At 53.4% G+C, this 18,211-nt stretch overlaps 4 protein-coding genes across 4 annotated transcripts; 1 reads left to right on the forward strand and 3 right to left on the reverse strand.

The window, feature by feature from the left end:
- Window positions 1-564: 564 nt before the first annotated feature.
- Window positions 565-12,394, reverse strand: D7B24_009100 (uncharacterized protein; the record flags this gene model as incomplete). Its single annotated transcript, XM_028643178.1, has 5 exons — window positions 565-1,251; window positions 1,306-9,740; window positions 9,876-12,051; window positions 12,106-12,263; window positions 12,340-12,394. The coding sequence occupies 5 exons, from the start codon at window positions 12,392-12,394 to the stop codon at window positions 565-567; spliced, it is 11,511 nt and encodes a 3,836-aa protein (XP_028493157.1).
- Window positions 12,395-13,264: 870 nt separating this feature from the next.
- Window positions 13,265-13,935, forward strand: D7B24_009101 (uncharacterized protein; the record flags this gene model as incomplete). The annotated part of the gene is made up of 4 exons (XM_028643179.1): window positions 13,265-13,295; window positions 13,363-13,370; window positions 13,432-13,870; window positions 13,922-13,935. The coding sequence occupies 4 exons, from the start codon at window positions 13,265-13,267 to the stop codon at window positions 13,933-13,935; spliced, it is 492 nt and encodes a 163-aa protein (XP_028493158.1).
- A 455-nt stretch (window positions 13,936-14,390) lies between these two features.
- D7B24_009102 (uncharacterized protein) lies at window positions 14,391-16,160 on the reverse strand (the record flags this gene model as incomplete). The annotated part of the gene is made up of 5 exons (XM_028643180.1): window positions 14,391-14,939; window positions 15,000-15,424; window positions 15,485-15,558; window positions 15,611-15,838; window positions 15,895-16,160. The coding sequence occupies 5 exons, from the start codon at window positions 16,158-16,160 to the stop codon at window positions 14,391-14,393; spliced, it is 1,542 nt and encodes a 513-aa protein (XP_028493159.1).
- Window positions 16,161-16,972: 812 nt separating this feature from the next.
- On the reverse strand, window positions 16,973-18,120 carry D7B24_009103 (uncharacterized protein; the record flags this gene model as incomplete). The annotated part of the gene is made up of 4 exons (XM_028643181.1): window positions 16,973-17,435; window positions 17,586-17,662; window positions 17,726-17,860; window positions 17,941-18,120. 4 exons carry the CDS (start codon window positions 18,118-18,120, stop codon window positions 16,973-16,975), a joined length of 855 nt encoding a protein of 284 aa, XP_028493160.1.
- Between the last annotated feature and the right edge of the window lie 91 nt (window positions 18,121-18,211).

Consider the following 18,211-nt stretch of genomic DNA (forward strand, 5'->3'; position numbering starts at 1 on the left):
AAGTGACAAGTGAGTGACCCGGTATGAGTTTGACAATGAGGTTGTCGACGCAGATGTTGGATCCAGCTCGAGTGGATTCTACAGTGTCTCGCTCCACAGCGATGCGGCTGCTTGCACTGTACCTGGCCTTGTCCCGTATCACGCCCGAACATGGCAGGCCTCGATGTACGATGTGATGTGGATCACGAAACCAGCACACTGCAAGGGACAATGTTCAGGCTGATAAATATTACCGAATTAATAAGAAGAAACAGAGACTATTCGTGCCCTTGTGACGACAATCATAACTGATCATACAACGTGGCAAAAACGACGACCATGACAAAATCAGCGCAGCTCCTCGTTCCGACCCATCCTAGCCGACTTCCCCATTCATTCCCTCCCATCCATCGATCCCCAACGCCATGCTGTACAGACAAACAAAGAATGTCCTCGCTTTCTCGCTCTCGCTCTCGCTCACGCTTCTCTCTCTCTCTCTCTCTCTCTCTCTCTCTCTCTCTCTCTCTCTCTCTGCTATGTCTCCCACTTGCTCTCCCCAAATCTCATCCACCCCACGACAGCCCCTTACAGATACGGCATCCACAGGGCGTCGCACTGCGCAAGGTTCATCGGGTTGACCGCCTTGGCGATGAGGTCGATGACCGTCTGGTTGGCCGGCAGGTTGCTCGCCGGGCTCTGCGCGAGGCTCGTCGCCCGCTTGACGATCGAGTCGCTGTTGACCTGTACCGACTCGCGCAGCTGGTGCTCCGTCATCTGCACGGCCCGGTGCGAGCTCGTGAACCAGAAGATCATCTCGTCCCGCACAAACAGCGTCAGCGCGTTCTCCAGCTCGTGCTCCCCCTCGAGAAGGCACCGCGCGATCGCCATGAGCGAGCAGCTGAAGATGCCCTCCATCGCGAGCGGGCCCATGAGCGTCTGCAGGTTCGGCGTCAGACGGAACGGCACCGGCTCCGGGTTGTGGAAGAAGGGCTTGCCCGCGCTCATGTACGACATGAGCTCCGAGCCCCAAATGTTGCCCGACGCCCGCGCAATGTTGATCTTCTGCGGGTACCGGTTGTGCATGTACAGAATGTACGTCATGAACGTCAGCGCCGCCATCTGGTAGGACAGCTGCCGACGGAACAGCCAAAAGTCCGTGAAGCTCGGGAAGATCTTCTGGAAGTACTCGAGCGCCACCGTGTGCGGCACCCACTTCTCCTGGATCGCGTTGAACACCTCGAGACGCGCCGTCGCCGTCTGCTCTCCGTGTTTCTGTGCTTGGTCAGTACGTGCGTCCGTTGGATGCCCATCGCCGCGGATACATACCGCGTTCTTTGTGTCCAGGACACCCCGCAACTTCTCCATCGTGAACAGCACTGGGTCGTCCTTCTTCATCGAGTTGCGCCGGCAGTGGTCCTCGTACACCCCTTGCAGCGTGATGTACGACGTGTCCTCCTGCACGATGCGAATGTGTGGTGCCAGCGGCACCATCAGCGGCAGCGTGAACTGCATGTCACGGCGCCGGCTCTCCTTGCGCCGGTTGAGCGTCTGGTTGAGCTGCCGGAAGAGCTGCAGGATGCGCTCCTCGCGTCGGCAGTGACGCGCCGCCGGGTGCTGCACCGCCCACGAGTGCACGCTCGCATCGTGGCCGCGGATCTTGAGCCGCCGGTATGAGGCGCTGATGGACCGCACGAGCTCAACGTTTGGCAGGAATCGCTCGATGCGGATGAAATCCTGGTTCTTGTCCTTGTGCTCCAGATACTGGCCGGGGATCTCAACGTCGTCGAATCGCTGGTACCGGAACTCACTGAGATGCGGCGAGAAGGCCTCAAGAGACACACGCGTTGATCGGCGGTCGAGCTTTTCCTCAAACTTGTTGCGCCATCTTCGGAGCTTGTAAATGTAGTCGTCCATCGTCGGCTTGGTCTGCACAAAGTCGGCCTCAAACGACTTCTTGATATGCGGAGGCAGAATTGTCTCGGCAAACCGCGTTATGTTCGTCTCAGTCGCCGACGGAAGCTTAATCTTGGCAAATGATGAAGGCATACGGCTCACATAGGCCAGAGCGTCGTTCAGCAGCGCCACGATCAGTCGATACGCGTCCTCATCCGGAGGACACTTGAAGTGCTTCTGGATCTGATCCACCATGGTCTCCATTGACAGAGCCAACAGTGGGAAAGCAGACTTCAAGTGGCTCATGATCTCCTCGGTCAGCTCCCAGGGCGGCTTCTTCTGGCCGGCCCCGGACTGCTGCTGCTGCTGGTCACTCTGAGCTTGAGCCGCTTGCGCCGGTACCGGCGCAGAAGCCGGTGCAGGCGTAGGGGTGGGAGCGGGCACTGGGGTTGCTGCTGGTGCGGGCGTGCCGCCGTCTGCAGGTGCCGGTGGCACCGACGATGACTTGGTGTCACCGCCCTCGGTCTTAACGAGAGCGCTGTCGCCGTTGGCGGTGCCCGGTCTCGAGCTCGACGCAGCACCCGAGACGGTCTCATTCTTCGGCAGCTGAGGAGAAGCGCTGGCCTGCTGCGAGGCAGCCGACTGGGCGCGCTGGCGGGCCCGTTCCTTGGCTTCTTGGTTCTTCTTGATGACCGCCATGTCCTCCCGGTTGGTGCGGAGCTGGAAGTAAAGCGCTTGAGGGTACGACTTGGCAATCTTGGTGAGGATCTGGTGGACGCGGGGTCCCTCCTTGTAGGCGAGACCTGTGAGCAGCTGGGGAATGTACGTGATCCAGTACCAGATCGGTGTTTCTCCCTTAAAGTCGTCGAAACCAGCAGCAATGGTCCCCGTGGCATCATCGAGGCTGAGGAGCCACAGGATCCGCGCAAGGAGCTTTCTCGACTTGGCGTTCTTGTAGCTTCCTGCAGCTTGCAGGTAGCTTGTCAGAGCCTGACGAGCCGAGTTGACATCGTTGGCGTCCGCTTTGAACCTTCGTTCGTTGAAGTAGCCCCACTCAGCCCACGCCTTGGCCGCGGTGATATCGAAGTACAAGGCGGTACCGTAAGCGCTGTCAGCCTCCTCTTTTTGGCTGAGCTTCTCCAGGAACATGCCCTTGAGCGTGTAAAACTCGGCCTTCTGGGGTGGATTGAAGTAGTTGAGGTTGGTGTTGTTGATGACATCCAATCCACTCGTCAGCTCGTCAGGGTTCTCAAAGTGACACTTGGCTTGCTCGCGAAGCTTGAGGAACGCCTCTTGAATCTCGATATTGGGCAGTGTGTAAATCCTGCTCAGCTGGCTGATGCACACATCGGGCAGGTTGTGTTTGCGAGAGACATGGGCGAAACGGTTGATGATCCACGCCGTCTCGTGGTAGCCGCGGTACGCGAACGAAGCACCGTTAGTGTTCTGGTTGCCACCCTGTTGTGGGAGGAGTTGCAAGTAGGTCTGGTTGATGAGCCCGAAAATGTGTTGGCGCCATGTGACAAGGTCCTGCCAAGCTGTGATGTCGTCCCATACATTGGGCAGGCGGTCTCGCCACGCACCAAGCAGTAACTTAAGCTCACCGGACTTGACGTCAAGGTTCGACTGGTTGGTGCTCGACAAGCTCTGGCAGATGACTTGAGCGTCGTGCAATTCGACCAGCTGCTGGAAGTTCTGTAGCAGCGGAATGTGTGCTTTTGTGAGCTGCTGAGGAAGCTGGTGCCACTTCCGGATGGACAGCTGGATCGCTTCGTCGCAAGACTTGGCGAACTCGGCGTGCGTTTCCAACTTGTTGTGGAACTTGAGAAGGGCCATGAATGACTGGAAGAACGCCCTGCGAGGCGTAGGGGCGTCCATAACGCCCTTGATCAGAGTGTCCAATGCATCTCGTTGGTTGCCGTCCTGCCACATCTCCGTGTTGCGCCAGGCACACTCCAGGAGCAGGTCTTGGAAGTTTTCATGTTTGGCAAAGTCTTGCAAGATGTCCCATTGCTGGAGTTTCTGGGCGCAGAGGACCCAATGATCCTCCCACAGCATGTACTCTCCCTGCGAGAAAGGGATGACGCCAGTTCGAGCTTTGATCTGTGCAGCTTCATACATCTTTTGAGCCTTATCCCACATGCCGTTCTGCTCATAAGAGAGGGCAGCGTTTGTCTCAACAAATTGGCAGCGGCGTCTCCACGTTCCGTAGAAGAGGTCGTCTTCCTGCAATGACGCATAAAGATCGACAAGAGCATCGAGGTTACTCTCGCGAACCTTGGCAGACTCCATTTCCGGCTTGATTGCTGCATTCTCAAGCTGCACGAGCGACGTGTACCACGTATCGTACGTCTTGGCTTCGTATTTGAGCACGTGTGGCGGTATCTTGCAGCTGGGCCACGCCTTCGCAGCGCCCTCCAGCAGCGACTGGACGACGTTGGGCCGCTTGTCGATTTGACGGCTGTGATAATCCTTCGTCAGGAGAGTCACGATTCCACGCTCAAGCTCAATGCGCTCATCTCTGGCCGTCGCAGACCAGTAAATTGGGAAAACCGAAACCCAAAGCTGATGGGCCAACGTGTTGTCGATGTGCTGGAGCTGACTGAGGGGCTCGACAAGGTCGCGGACCTTGACATCCGCGATTTCGTTCATGAAGCGACGATGTTGTGCGATGAGGGTGTCGAATTTGTCGTCCGCCATGTTTGCCGGCTCTCTGGTATCCTTGGCGTAAATCATGCACAACTGGCTGGCCGGCAGTGTCCTAAAGTCTTCGGCATGCAGTTGAGCAGCGGCATTCAGCTCCACAGCACCCAGAAGAAGCTGCGAGGCTTGGGCAAGCCAGAAGCTATCTGCAAGAGTGTCCCAGTTCTGAGCCGTGAGTACGTACGACAGGCGGGCAGTTGCCGTCTTAGAAAGACTCTTGTCAAAGATGGCCATGAAGCGATTTCGCATCTCAACATCCTGCGCCCTGGCGCCAATGAGAAAAGCGTGCTCCATCCTCACAGTCAACTCAGTTCTGGTGATTTTCGGATCCTCGTAGATCCGAATCACGAGCTCAAGGAACTTTGTGAGCATGGCGGGATCTTGTCGGTGCTCAAAAGAGAGCATCTTGTGGAGAACGGCAGTCTTTTCCTTCAGAGTCGGCCACGTGCCTTCGGATCGGAAAACCCATCCCTCCACCATGACGAGAATCTCTTCGCACAAGGGGATGTGCATAGACTTTTCAACTAGTGTGGCCAGGACACTGAGGAACGGGCGACGGTTGTCGCCGAGGACCTCCATCCTGAGAGCGACAACCTGCATAGCCTTGAGCATGAGAGCTGTTGAGACCTCGAGGTCATAGGTTGACATTTCGCCAGACGGTGGCGCATCCGGGCCCCTATTAGGAGGTGCTCCGCCGGCTTGCAGATTCGCGACGATACTGTAGTGCTGAACATGTTCACGTGCAAGCTTACTCTGGAGGGCCTTCATGAGGACGGGAATGTGCTGGTCGATGATTGTCGGCTTACGGTTGCCAAGTGACCACAAGGTGTTGACTCCAGAAGTGTAGTTGCCTGCTGCCATAGCTTCTCCAGCTGTTGTGGAGAGAGCTTGGATGATTTCTGAAGTTTGCGCCTCTGTCTCACCGTCGGCATCGGCATCTTCCATGGGGACATCTTCGGGAACGGCCTCCAGAACGCGCTTGACGATAGCCTTGAGCTCCCGATTGTCATCGTTCTCAGGATCCGCAGTGTGGAGACAGTCCTGTATTTCCGGATTCTCGCTCCTCAAGCACTTGTCAAGAACCTTCTGTATAGAGGACATGTTCTTTTGGACCCAGTCGTCTGATTTAACATTGAGAATGATCCGCACGACTTGAAGAGTGTTGATGATGTTGGTGATGAACTTGTTATCAAACTTCTCCTTGTCGCTCGGATCCGCCGTGAGAACAGTTTGCGTTCTGTCACTAGCGAGGACGGCATCAGTGACATGAGGAAAGAGGTCAATGTCGAGGTCACTCCAGTATTGAGGTTGCAGCAGATGATAGAGAAGTGACATGGACTTCTTGCAGAGCTCAGTTGATGATGCGCTAGGCGAGGCGAAACCGGCCAACGTGGGCGAGTCTTTGAACTTGGCAGATGGGACCTGATACCGTTCGTTCAACTGGGCGATGAACTCAATCAGATAGCGGATCATCTTGAGACGTCCAACTGGAGGGATCTGATAATCGTTGGGCGCGAGTTGCTGCTTCACAGAAGGAGGTGACGACATGGGCTGGTCACCGTCGAGCTTCCTCTTCTTTGAGTTTGGCGACTGTGATTGAGAGCGTGCTAGGGCATCACCCTTGCCTTCCACTCTCCTCTGCTCCCAAAGCCAGATGAGCCACATCATGTTCAAGGCGAGCTTCTTTGACTCATTCGACGCGGTTGCAGGTGCGGCAACCTTTCTGAGTGACGTGATGATCAGCATAGCGTACTTGTCGCGGGAGTCGTAGAACAGTTCCGGGTGTCGAACGAGGAAATGGAAAATGCTCGTCATTTGCTGCGCGTTCTGGCCTTCGTCGGCCAGCACTCTTCTCGGTGCAATAGCCCAAGCCGCGTTTCGGTCGTTCTGCGGAGTGTTGAGTCGCTTGGGGAGCACAGGCGCCACGAGCTCCAAGGCTTGTGTCACCAGGGCCCGGCCCTCGTTCTGGTTGGCCTTCAACAGCGAAAGATAGACCTGAGTAACGATCTTGATGGGCGTATCGTAGAGCGCAATGAAGTACCCAATGACCACATAAGCTGCATGCTTATTGATGACATCATCGAGGCGGATAAAGGTCCAGCAGCTCTTGATGATATCCTTCCTAGTCTCCTGGATCGTCTGGTAGTGGTACTTCAAGAGCAGTGCGGACAGTTGAAGGACTTCGAACTTGGTGTGATCGATGCCGGGTTGAGCGAGATCGTCGTGATCCTGTTGGCTGGTGTCTTGGTTTGACTTCCAGACCTTTGCCACCACAGCATCAATGACAGCTCGATCTATCAAGCGCGGCTGGCCCTGTTGTGTGGAGTTCCAATGCCGCTGAACATCCATTGCAATGGTGGGGTTGACAATGTTGTGCAGCAAGAAGCACTTCATCTTCTGAGAAACATTGCGGGAAGAGTAGGCCTCCAAACACTTCAAAATTGCCGCGACGCCAATCTCCACAGAATCGTTGTTGATGATGTTTTTGTACACATAAGCGATGAGGGGTTGAGGATCTCGGAAGTCCTCGGATGTGACCGCTTCGACGATGCTGAACAGTGACTCCAAATCCTTCGGATTTCTCTCAAGAGACTTGAGAAGAATGTTCATGAGTTGCTCCGAAGCTTGAGCAGCCGGCATTCGGAGGTTAGCTGCCAGTGTGTATTTGCGCAGCTGTGCCTCGAGCTCTTTGCCCACTTGCTTCATCCATGTCAAGATTTCCTTCTTGTCCATCCAAGCGTCGCACGCGGGCCACTGACCCAGAGAGTCAAGAACATGGATCGTGTTGATGATCGCCACAAATTTTGTCTCCTTGTCTTGCGTGACAATCTCGTTGCAGGCCTTGACTAGGTTATCCACGCCGGACACGGCTTCCTTTCGAAGGGGTCCACTGTCGGGATGGGAGAGAACCTGAGCCAGGAATCGACCGTATTTGACTTCGCCTATCTTCGGCATCAAGAAAGCCCACATTTCTGCCGGGTAGCGGTTGAGATACTTGTAGAGAGGAGGTCGGAAAGGGCTGACATGAGTGCGGCGCAACTTCTCTTCGAGGTCGAGGACAAGATCGATCAGACGTTCCTTGAAGGTCTCAGCAGCGGGAGGGAGGAGGTGGAAAATGTTGAAAACCGCAGAGACAACCTTCATCTGAGAATGCTGCTCAAAGTAGGTGAAGGAGATCGCTTGCAACACGTTCGGATCCGCCAGAATCTTGACGTGGTCGAGAAGGCGACTTCCGATCTCGACTTTAAAGTATGTTGTAAGAAGCTTCAAGAGACGAGCCAAATTATCCAGACCATGGGATGTCAGCTTCTTAGGATCTTGAAGGCTGGCGAGAACAGGCCGCAGTCCCCCCTGAAGGAGATCCTTGGGCAGCTTGTTGGTCTGTTGTAGTACGGACTTGAGGGCGTCGTTGGCGGCATCAATAGTGGCCTGCGACTCGGAGTAGAGGGACTTGAAAAAGACGGAGACAATCTTGGCTCGCGTGGCTGCCATGTTTGTGCCTTTGGCAAACTCATCAAAGCTCATGGCAGTGCTCAACATCTTGATGCATGCTACGCGGAGGTTGACAATATAGTCATGAGTACGGAACTCCGCTGGCTTGTTCGCGAGTGACTCGTCGCTGGCATCTGCCAAGGCAAGAGACTCCATGAGCAGACGATTGAGGTGTTCATCGAAGGTAACCCAGTCATGCTTGAGTGTCATGTGGTAGGTCATCGCATCGATGTACCCGATCTGAACAGGGAACGGCAGAGCACGCAGGGGCTTGGAATAGATCGGTTGGAGGAAGCGCTCCTTGTACGGCTCGATCAATTCCCAAACCTCACAACTGGCTGCCTTGGCGATCAGCTCCAGTGATCTCTTCGCCGTCTCGCGCACATGACGATTCATATGCGCAAGCTCGTTATTGAAATGCATGCAAATCTGAGCCAGTCGGTGCCGCTGCGGAGCTTGACCGGGTGTAGTTGATGGCAAAGCGTCTTCCTTCTTGGCGTTCTTGGTAACTTTCTTCAGGAGAATCTCAAGTGTGAGCTGGGCAGATGATCTTGTCTTCTCTGGCAAGTCCTGGGGCATGTCCTTGACGACATACATGAGCGCCCTAATGAAGTCTGTCTGCTTGCTGATCGCCCACTGATCGCCCAGCTCCAATTCTGTGAGAAGGAAATTGACGCCGAGGGTGCCACCGGCTTTCGTAAACCATTCTTCTTCGTAGCAGGCATGGCAAAATGTCGTGCTGAGATTGCCGAAGAACGGCAGGCGGGCGGCCGATTGTGCTGAGCCGAAGATTGTCGATGCCGTATTGTAGATCTCGCGGATGACTCTCCGCGCAGAATCTCGCACATCAGGGTGTTCGGACGATAGTGACTCGACAATGGCGTCAGAAAAGACCCTGGTGTCGATGTATAGGGGGCCCTCGCCAGCCGTGGGGTTGAATTGGCTGTAGGTGTGCTTGACATCGACCACCGACCGCCCGATGTCGACAATAGTGAAGTGCCTTGCAACGTTTATGAGAAAAGACGCCGCCTCATCCTTGAATTCTGGAAGAGACTCAGCAAACATTACTGCCTTCAGCAGACGCCTCACAAGCTCATCCTGTTGATCCTTCTTGGCGATAGAACGATCCCTGTCGGAAGCATCAAATGCCGACAGGTCGACTTCGATTTTTCTGGACAGAAGGTCTTGCGCCTGCAGGCGGAGAAGTCTTGGCAGGTCATCCGGGAGGTTGTCAAACCCTATCCTAAGCTTCAATTGGGACTTGATGAAGTGGAAAGACTGCTTCTTGTAGTAGCCATCGAAGTGACGGGATTGATTGGCTTTGCTGGGTTTGGGCACTTCCATCAGCTTGCGGATGGACAAATCAACGCCCAACTCCGCTGGAAAAGCTCTGTCTTTCTTTGAGCCCACAAGCCTCAGGTCGAAGCTAGTCGCATCATCGGCGAATTCCTCGAAGCTCAGCGGCTGAGGACCGGTAATATACTTTCGATTTCGGCCACCGAGCTTTCCTAAAATACGCATTGTCGTGTGCGCATGGAAGTGGCTGTAGGGATGCGGACGAAGGTGGTCGAACAACGCCGTCATGAGTTCATCAATGACTGGTGCCATAATGGGGTCCAGGTAGTCGGCCGTTAGGTTGTCGACGCACAGCTCCAAGGTTCGGAGTCCTTGACCTACCAAGTCAGTTCCTGCGCGCAATGCAACGACCAATGGTCGCATGAGGAAGCTGAGATGTGGCAGAAGGTTGCTCAACCGAGCAGGAACGGTCAAGCACAGCTCAACGTAGAGATCGCGCTCGGTTTGCTTACGCGCAGCCATGAGCAATGTGTTGAGTACGTCCAAGAGCATCTCGAGGAGTGGGAGAATCTGCTTATAGAGATGCTCAAACTTGCCTCCGCCAATGCTTCGGAAAAGGGAGCGCAGGAGCAGGAAGTAGTTCATAGGCTCCTCTGCCCGGGTAGACAAATCAATAGACTTTGTCACAATGTCCACCACATGCGGAAGCAAGACCTGCTCGTTCTGGTTGGCGAAGAGAGTGACTGCCATAAAGGCTAGTTTGAAAAGCCGGAGCAGGATGGACGATCGCTTCACGTCTGCCGACCCAACCTGATCAATCCTGTCCATCAGGAATCGCAGCAGCATGCCACAGAAGCTGGGCGACGTAGCTTCGCTGGCGAGGAAGAACTGCGGTATGTGCAGCAGGGCAGTGTGCTCGAAGATCATGTCGTACAGATGAGGGATCTCCTGCTGAAAGACTTCATGAAATGTCGCAGGATCGATACAGTGAAACACTGTAGCAAATGTTTCCAACAGGTCTTTCTCCTCCTTACTGCTCGAGACCATGTAGAAGTTGGCCATGTACTCCACGGGAGACATGTACTGAGACTCACTAGCAGGCTTCTCAATTTCGTAGTAACGGAAGACATAGGCACCTTCCCTGAAGAGTTTGACAATAACCTTGACCTCTTCCGCCGTGAAACCATAAGCCACCTCTTGCCATTGCGCCGGGGCATTCTGAAGGTTCACGGTGGTGCCAGCATTGCATGTGCGAAGCTGGTAAAACGTGTTCTTCAGACCGTTCATGAGGTTCTTAAACAAGAACTTATTGTCGGCGACAGGATCCAGACCTCTGTCTCTTGGGTTCGTGGGCTTGATGGGCATTGCCGTGAAGATATCAGTCTCATCCCAGTCAGGCGGGTGTTCCTTGTCAGCAAGATAGCTATCGGCAGTTCCCTCAGCAGCCTGTTGCTTGTACAACTTGGACAGCTTCACCGCATTGGGATACTGCGTGTTCATGGCCTTGAATTTGTCTCCAATGGCACTCAAAATCATCATGAGATAGTGTCGAGCGTCAACCTTGTCTTGCATCTTCGCGATGCATTCCGCCATGTTGAGGAGGAGCTTGGCGCTCATGGTCTGGAAGCTCGTGCCGGGAAAATTATCCTGGAGGTTCTTGGTATACACCTCGACTGTCTTCCGAATCTGCTCTGGGCTGAGCTGGTCCCGCACGTGATGGATGAGATCAGCCAGCATGCTATAAGCAAGCGGCCTCATCGTCTCGTATACTGTTAAGCCGTCGCCAATCAATGTCTTCTCGTCAAGAAGCTCGTCAATCTTGGAGAGAAAGATTTTGCGGAAGTTGAAGTTGATGATATGGCGGATGGCAACCAAAAGCTCCTTACGCGTGCTCGATTTCTCCCGTGGACAATCCTTCAGCAGTCTGACAACAATTTCCGGCAAGGTCGGAAGGAAGTCTTGCAGTTGTTGCGAGTATTGCCGCAGAAGGTAGGCCAGGAAGCTCATCGTCTTGACCTGAGCAGTGATAAACTCTCCAAACGCTGCCCTATTCTTGATCAGGGGGCTGACACCTGTGAATATTTGACCTTTGGCCTTCGCATCAGCGTGTGCTTGTCGTTGGGCGCTAGCTTGCAGGCATAGAACACCCTTGATCAGGGGCACGAAGAGCTTGACGTTGGATCCGACCGTATTTCTGTAGACCTGGAAGATCGAAACCACAATGATCGGGCATTCTGATAACACCTTGAACGAGGACATGCCCTTCAGGAGCAGCCGATTCTGCTGCTGGGGATCGGGACCAAGGTCCGTCACGGATGCTACTGGCGAGCCTGGCCGAGGAGATTGGAAGTTGGTCTGGGAAGAGCCAGGGGTTGAGGGGGCGCCAGAGGCGCTGTTTGTCGGCATTGACGTATTGTCCAGCTGCTCGCGTACGACCTTCTCCATCTGCTCAAACAGCTCTTGAATGAGGGTCAGGAATGGCTGAACTTTCTGAGCCAGCACCTTGTGTTGATGGCGCATGATATCCGATGTGATTTTGACGCATAATGTCGCGTTCTCCTCGTTATCTGTTCGTACGAGATGCATCAAAAGGTCGACGATCTCTTCAGCGAAGGGCTCGAAAGGCTCGGTTGGAGAGGGATGTGTTGGTAGACGGTGAAGAACCTCCAGGATACAGTTTCGGAGTTTCTGATAGTGTTACTGCTTGCACTTCTGGTGACGGGAACAGCTAGATTGTCCTACCTGCTCTGGAGAGTTGCTTTGGAAGATGCATGGTCCTTTGAGAATGTTGATGAAGATGGGCATTAGCTTCTTGAGAAACGGCGCATAGATAGGACCGGCCGTGTAGTGGTCTAGACTGTCGCGAAGCGTTGTAGCAGCTTCAACCTTGATCTTCGTCTCTGTATTCGCGTCTATTAGCCGCTCTGTAGCAATAGGTAGGCACGATCTCGTGATGCTGTCGAAAGGGAGGCATACCCGTTTCCGGAGTGCTCAATCGCTTCACGACATCGTCAATCGTTGTGCCCGACATTGTGGGAGGCTGTCGAGACAGGTTCGTGTGTTGCGTATCATGAGGGCATGGGGTGCTCGGTGCCGATGTGTTCGAGGAACGGTTCGTCGCAAGGCTGCGCTGGTTGCCTTGCTTCGCGTGATAGGAGGGGTATCTTTGGCGACGGAAAAGGAAAGTTGCTGAAGGAAAGACGAAGAAGAAGAATCAGGAGACCATGCCGTTGTGATCCGTCATCCACAGTATGCCTTCGGTGATATGTCGTGGTGGGGTTCGGGTCGATTCAGGCACGGATGCTGAACGTTGGTGGGTGTGGGTGTTTGGATTATGGGAAACCTTCAGAAGCCAGCCTTTGGTGTGAAATTTCCACGACGAACGACGCGACGAACAGAGCTGGGGGCGCCAGCCGCCAAATCATTTGACGCTAGGGCATGTAATAACTTTACTCCGACGCTAGACATGCAGGCCGCTACTAGTGTGTAATTTAAGTCTTTTTGACTGGATAGAGAGATCTAATCTTATCAACGCTCTATCTCCAAAGTCTGTAGATCGTGAAATGGTGGAGCTTCCCCGTTATCGGTCCCTGGAGTCTCCAGTCCGCTCCTAAACCCGCTGTGACTCGACACCTTACCCAGGCTGACTACCTACCTAGATAGTTCGTGTTCCATATCCTATTGACCCTACTCGATTATTAGGTAACTCACCCCTCACCTCAGAAGTCATCCTTGTACGGAACGTCCGATCTCGTGTGCTTCCACCTTCCGGTTTCCAACTTCTTCTCATTTGAGTCACAGCCAATCGCGATAACGAGGTCTTTTAGCTCGTTGATGACCTCCTGGCATCGCTCCGACTGTTATACGTGATTTTGCTCTTCGCCCAGCGAGTAAAAACACCATGAGTGGACCGCATACCGCATTTTTCTATGGTGAGTCTCTATTGTTCTTACCACAGAGACCAATGGAAGATGGCCATTGTGCTAACATTGCACCCAGGCACTCTGGTAGCATCGGTCTATCCTTTCATGGCATGATCATGAACACTGACTTTTTTGTTCCTGGCAGATGGAGCCGCGTGTCTTCTTCAGAGTTGTTCAGGGAACGTCACACCCCTCTGATGTCATCAAGAGCCTGTACACCTTCACTCCTGCAGTGTTACATGATCATTGCCGTCATCGTGTCCAGGGCGAAGACTATCCAGGCGTGATTCCAGAAGAAGGCCGGTCCGTCCTGGGCAGCTATGTCACGGGTTTGACAGACGCGAACATACAAAAACTCGACAGCTTTGAAGGCAGCGAGTACGATAGGCGAGCAGTCAAGGTAAAGCTTGTCACCAAATTGGGCAACGCGCAGGGTGAAGGTCAGGTCGAGGGTGAGGAGGAGGAAACAACCACCTACATATTCATTCGTCCTAATCGTATTGAGAGGGGTGAGTGGGATTTTGAGCATTTTCGCAAGGAGAAGTTGCACATGTGGGCTCGAGAAGAGATCTTCTTCTCCGAAGGTAAGTGAGATCCGCCACACCACTACATTCAGGCTGTTAACCACAAAAAAGGATTTGAAAAATGAACAACATCTAACGAGGTGACTTGGTTCGGCGCAAGAGACTCAAGGCAGAGTACCTGTGGCACTCGGTGTACCTGAACAGGGGTGTCTCCACAGGAGAAAACACCAAAAACATACAACACCGAGGATTCGCTGGTGGTCACCCACCCAACTACTAGTTCGGCCCTTACTGGTTTATCAAGGGGAGAGCGGACGGGATCCCGAGTTTTCCAGTAGGTATGGTCGTATGTGATTGCGAAATCCTCGAGAAGGCTTCTTGTTACATGAGAGTCAAAGATGTGTCACGGGGCCCGGTCGACAAGGCTTGGTTGTAGAAGGATCGGCTGCACAGTCATTCTAGATCATCAATATTCGTTTTCATCGTTTGTTGACTAGTTTCAAATGCAGCTTTAGACCCAAATACTGTCCCAATCTTGTCTCTCTCGTTCCCCACGATCTGGTGTGGTTTGGCGTCACGATCAGTATACGAATCTCCAGCCCCGCTCCACGCCCGAATGCTCCGACCATCCCTCGGCAATGTCCAGCTTCTTGTTTAGCTTCTGCGCACGCCACCTTGCGAGTCCGGCTGAGACGATAACCAGCACGCAACCAACTAGGACGAGCCCGCCGCCAAGGCGGTAAAAGGGCTCATGGGCGCGGGGCCAGAAGTAAGGGCTGAACCAATGGCTGCACTGGCTAATGCAGTTGGCAATGGCGATCAGGGCAGCCTTCTTGCTTCGCGGTGCCGGCACGACGGTCGTCTCCCAAGACAGTTGCAGATTGAGGCCGTTGTAGGTGCCGGAGATGAGAAGGAAGAGGCCGAAGTAGCGGGCGCCTATGTTCTCCGTCGAGATGAGCACTGCGCAACCGATCATGCTCCCGATGATGGGAATGACAATATGCCAAAATGACTCCTGACGGCGTCCTGACGACCAGGCACAGGCGCATGCAAATGCATATGCAAAAGCATAAGGAGGCGCTTGAATGAAATAGGTCGTGAGCTCGCCCAAGTCGAAAGTTTTGACGATCTGTTGCGCACGCTTATTAGTTTGGGTCTCGTATTGCTCCGTGTCCAAGGTCTGACTTACCGAAGGCAGGAAATCCTTGAAAGCTTGAGCAGTGACCAAGGCAAAGTGCATCAGGCAAAAGAACCACGTGAAAGGATCCATGACAGCTTCCTTGATGCCGTCCCAAGTGCCACCGATGCCTTCATCCTTTCCACCATTGGAGCAGAGCACTCGATATTGGGCCATTTCTCGTTCGGCCGGAGACAAAAAGCGAGTGTTGTGCGGCCAATCGGGCAGCAGATAAAAAGCAGCGAGAGCCACAAGGATGGATGCAGCACCTTCGATGATGAAGAACCATTGCCAGGCATGCAGGCCACCAATGTCGTCCATGGTTGTCAGGATACCCGCTGCCAGGAAACCAGACAAAATGTTGGAGATGGTATTTCCGGCATGCCAGATGGCCATGCGCATAGGATTCTCTGCCTTTGTATACCAAGAGGACGTCACTGTGCATATTGTCAGCATATGTAGTGGACATCAACAGGTACAGCTTGGGAAGGGCTTACTCAAGGTGATACCAGGGAAGAAGGGTGCCTCAGCAAGGCCAATAAAAAAGCGACAGACAGCGAAGCCAGCGCCGCTAATCTTCAGGTTAGTCTAGAGTCTCGCTTTGTATCTCGATCAACGCATACCTCTTCATGGCAGGCATGCAGATGGTCGCGGCGCTCCACGCCATCATGACTGACGGGAGGAACCATCGAGGGTTCGCCTTGGCTAGCCATAGGTTGCCAGGAAGTTGGCCAACAAGATAGCCGATATAGAAAGTTGAGATTCCCGTATTCCATACCGTATCCGTCATGTGGAGGTCTTCCTGTAAGCCCGCCAGCCTGGCGTTGGAGACGTTGATGCGGTCAAGATAGCTTCATGTGTCAGTGTTTCGTCAAGATGCATCAAGGAGAAAGCAAGGATTTCATACTTCATGAGAAACATAATAGTGATGCAGGGCATCATACGCCAATCGATCTTCTTGACAACTGATTTGTTCAACTTTTCCATTTCAGCATCGCTGAGGTCGCGCAGAAGGTCGAATCGCCCCTGAATATCGCGAGGCGAGAAGTGCTCCTCGCGGGCGTCGGCCTTGTCCTCGAGTTGAACATCGACCTGGTCTTCTTTGCCTGTATTCTCAGCGACCATGGTAGTATCCTTGACCGTGGAGTCAGTCATTGGAATTTGCTTCGCCATGTCGAGTCAAATTGCTGCACTGGTAGCTCGGTTGTGTGCGATAATTTGATGAAAAGCCAGTGCCGGTTTGCCCAGGTATATCAAGACCCATCTAGCGAGCGACACGACTGATCTTTATACATTATTGTTTGTGAAAGGAGCTGAGTTCCCCACGCCTTCCATCATGCCTCGAAGTTGCGACGGCAAAGGCGCGCGGGTAGAAGTTGAGGGCTAGTCGGCCGCCAGTCGCGCCGATGAGCGACCTGGCTCCGGGGTAGTGCGGGGCCCCGGACGAGTCACCACATGCCCTCAAGCCCGGCCAAGGAATATTTTGGGCCTAGTATTGGGCCACGAGTCGGACTGGCGCTGTCTAGGAGAGTTCCATGTTAGAGGTTGGTGCGGGGTTGATGCGCTTCCGCATTACTGTGCCTCCCGCGGGAAGGGAACACAGATCCCACCCGTTTCTTCACCCGAAGCCAGTGTCAAACTGAGGAGGTCCCGGCTACTAGCCGGATACCTCATTGATACGCAATTCCGTCCGAAAACATCTTGTTTTGTTATTGATCTTGCGGAAGAGGTTCCAAAGACATGATGGCGTAGATAGATACTGGGTTCCAAGTTACCAGACCCTCAGAAACCCAGCAACTGCGTACTTGGGCATATCGTTGCCCCATCCAGTTGAAGATTTTGGTTGAAAAATTTATTATCTCGTCAGAAACTTAGAGTATCTTGTTGGGGTTACGATAGGGCTGTTGTCACGAGGTTCTGACCATAGATACTCGAGAAAACCTGGGAAGCCGTTGCTTTTTTCACTGTCACCAGACGTATCCTATCTACGGTCTCTCGCTAAACAGTCCTGATACCTTCTCATACACCGTGAAAACAATGCCACCGCTCAGCACCAGCCGTCCAAGTCGCATCGTACTGCCACTCCACAGGCCCCGAATTCCTCGCTCATGCACAATGCTTTTGAACGCTTCAGAAGTACTGGCACCTTTTGCAGACTGCGCCTTTGTTTTGACAGAGTCAAAAGGTTGAGTGGCATATACTGTAATGATGCCGGCTAAAGCTCCAGAAGCGAAGGTCGTGATACTATTTTGCGGCAGGTCGTACTGGTTTGAGAGCTCTCTGATGACATTATAGGCGCCCATGCGTACGGCAGATGTCGCCGACTGTTTCAAGGTTGTTGATGCTAAACCTCTGTATACTTCGCTAATGCCACGCTCGCTCATAATCAGTCTCAAGGCATGAGCACCGCCGCGGTATTTGCGCAACCCGGATTTGGCGTCGTCAATCCTGTGTAACACATGTCAGATGATGAGCCCTGAGTGAGTATCATTTGGTCCTTACAAGGCTGTTTTGACACGCTCTGTTGGTGTCACAGCCACTATGCTCTCAACTGCACCGGCGATCATTCCAGCAAGAATTCCCCGAGCTGGCGATAACCTCCCTCTGTCATCCATCAACAGGTTTCGGATGGAGTCGAAAGAGAGGAACCTGACGCCAGCCTTAAATGTTGTTCCCTAAGTCGACACGCGTTAGCGTAGTTGGAACTGAGAGTTCGCCAGGCACGCTATATCACATACTAGAATCAAAGTTGAACAGCCCGTGTAAACGCCTCGTATTCCGTCTTGGCGGATGACCTGCGAAATGACGGCCATGGGATTTCTCGAATGGGTTGGTTGCAACTGCGCCCTAGTTTTTGCGAATTCGAAAGGATACTTGAAAGCATGTTCGTCAGAATTTCTCCTTGTCTTGTCATGGAAGACTTGGGTCTTGGAGAAGTCAGGGGACATCATACAGTAATGGTGGCTTCGACACCTCCAGCGACACCGCCAGAGAACAACGACAGTGCCGGGGAGATCTTTCGTTTTTCATCCCGGTTCAACGCTGAAGCCTTTGAGTCGTTGAGCTTTCCTACATGTGATCTTGGCGTGTTCAGAGCCTGGGCTCTGGATGCTTCGGTGGCCAGCGATGTCATTTCGTTGACGACTTCTATTTGTGATGAAAGTGATCAAGAAGTGCCAAATGCGAGAAAGAGAGCATAAACTGAGGAAAACATTTTCAAGGAC

This window comes from Verticillium nonalfalfae (assembly GCF_003724135.2).
Source record: "Verticillium nonalfalfae strain VnAa140/NRRL 66861 chromosome Unknown scaffold_88, whole genome shotgun sequence".
Taxonomy (NCBI): domain Eukaryota; kingdom Fungi; phylum Ascomycota; class Sordariomycetes; order Glomerellales; family Plectosphaerellaceae; genus Verticillium; species Verticillium nonalfalfae.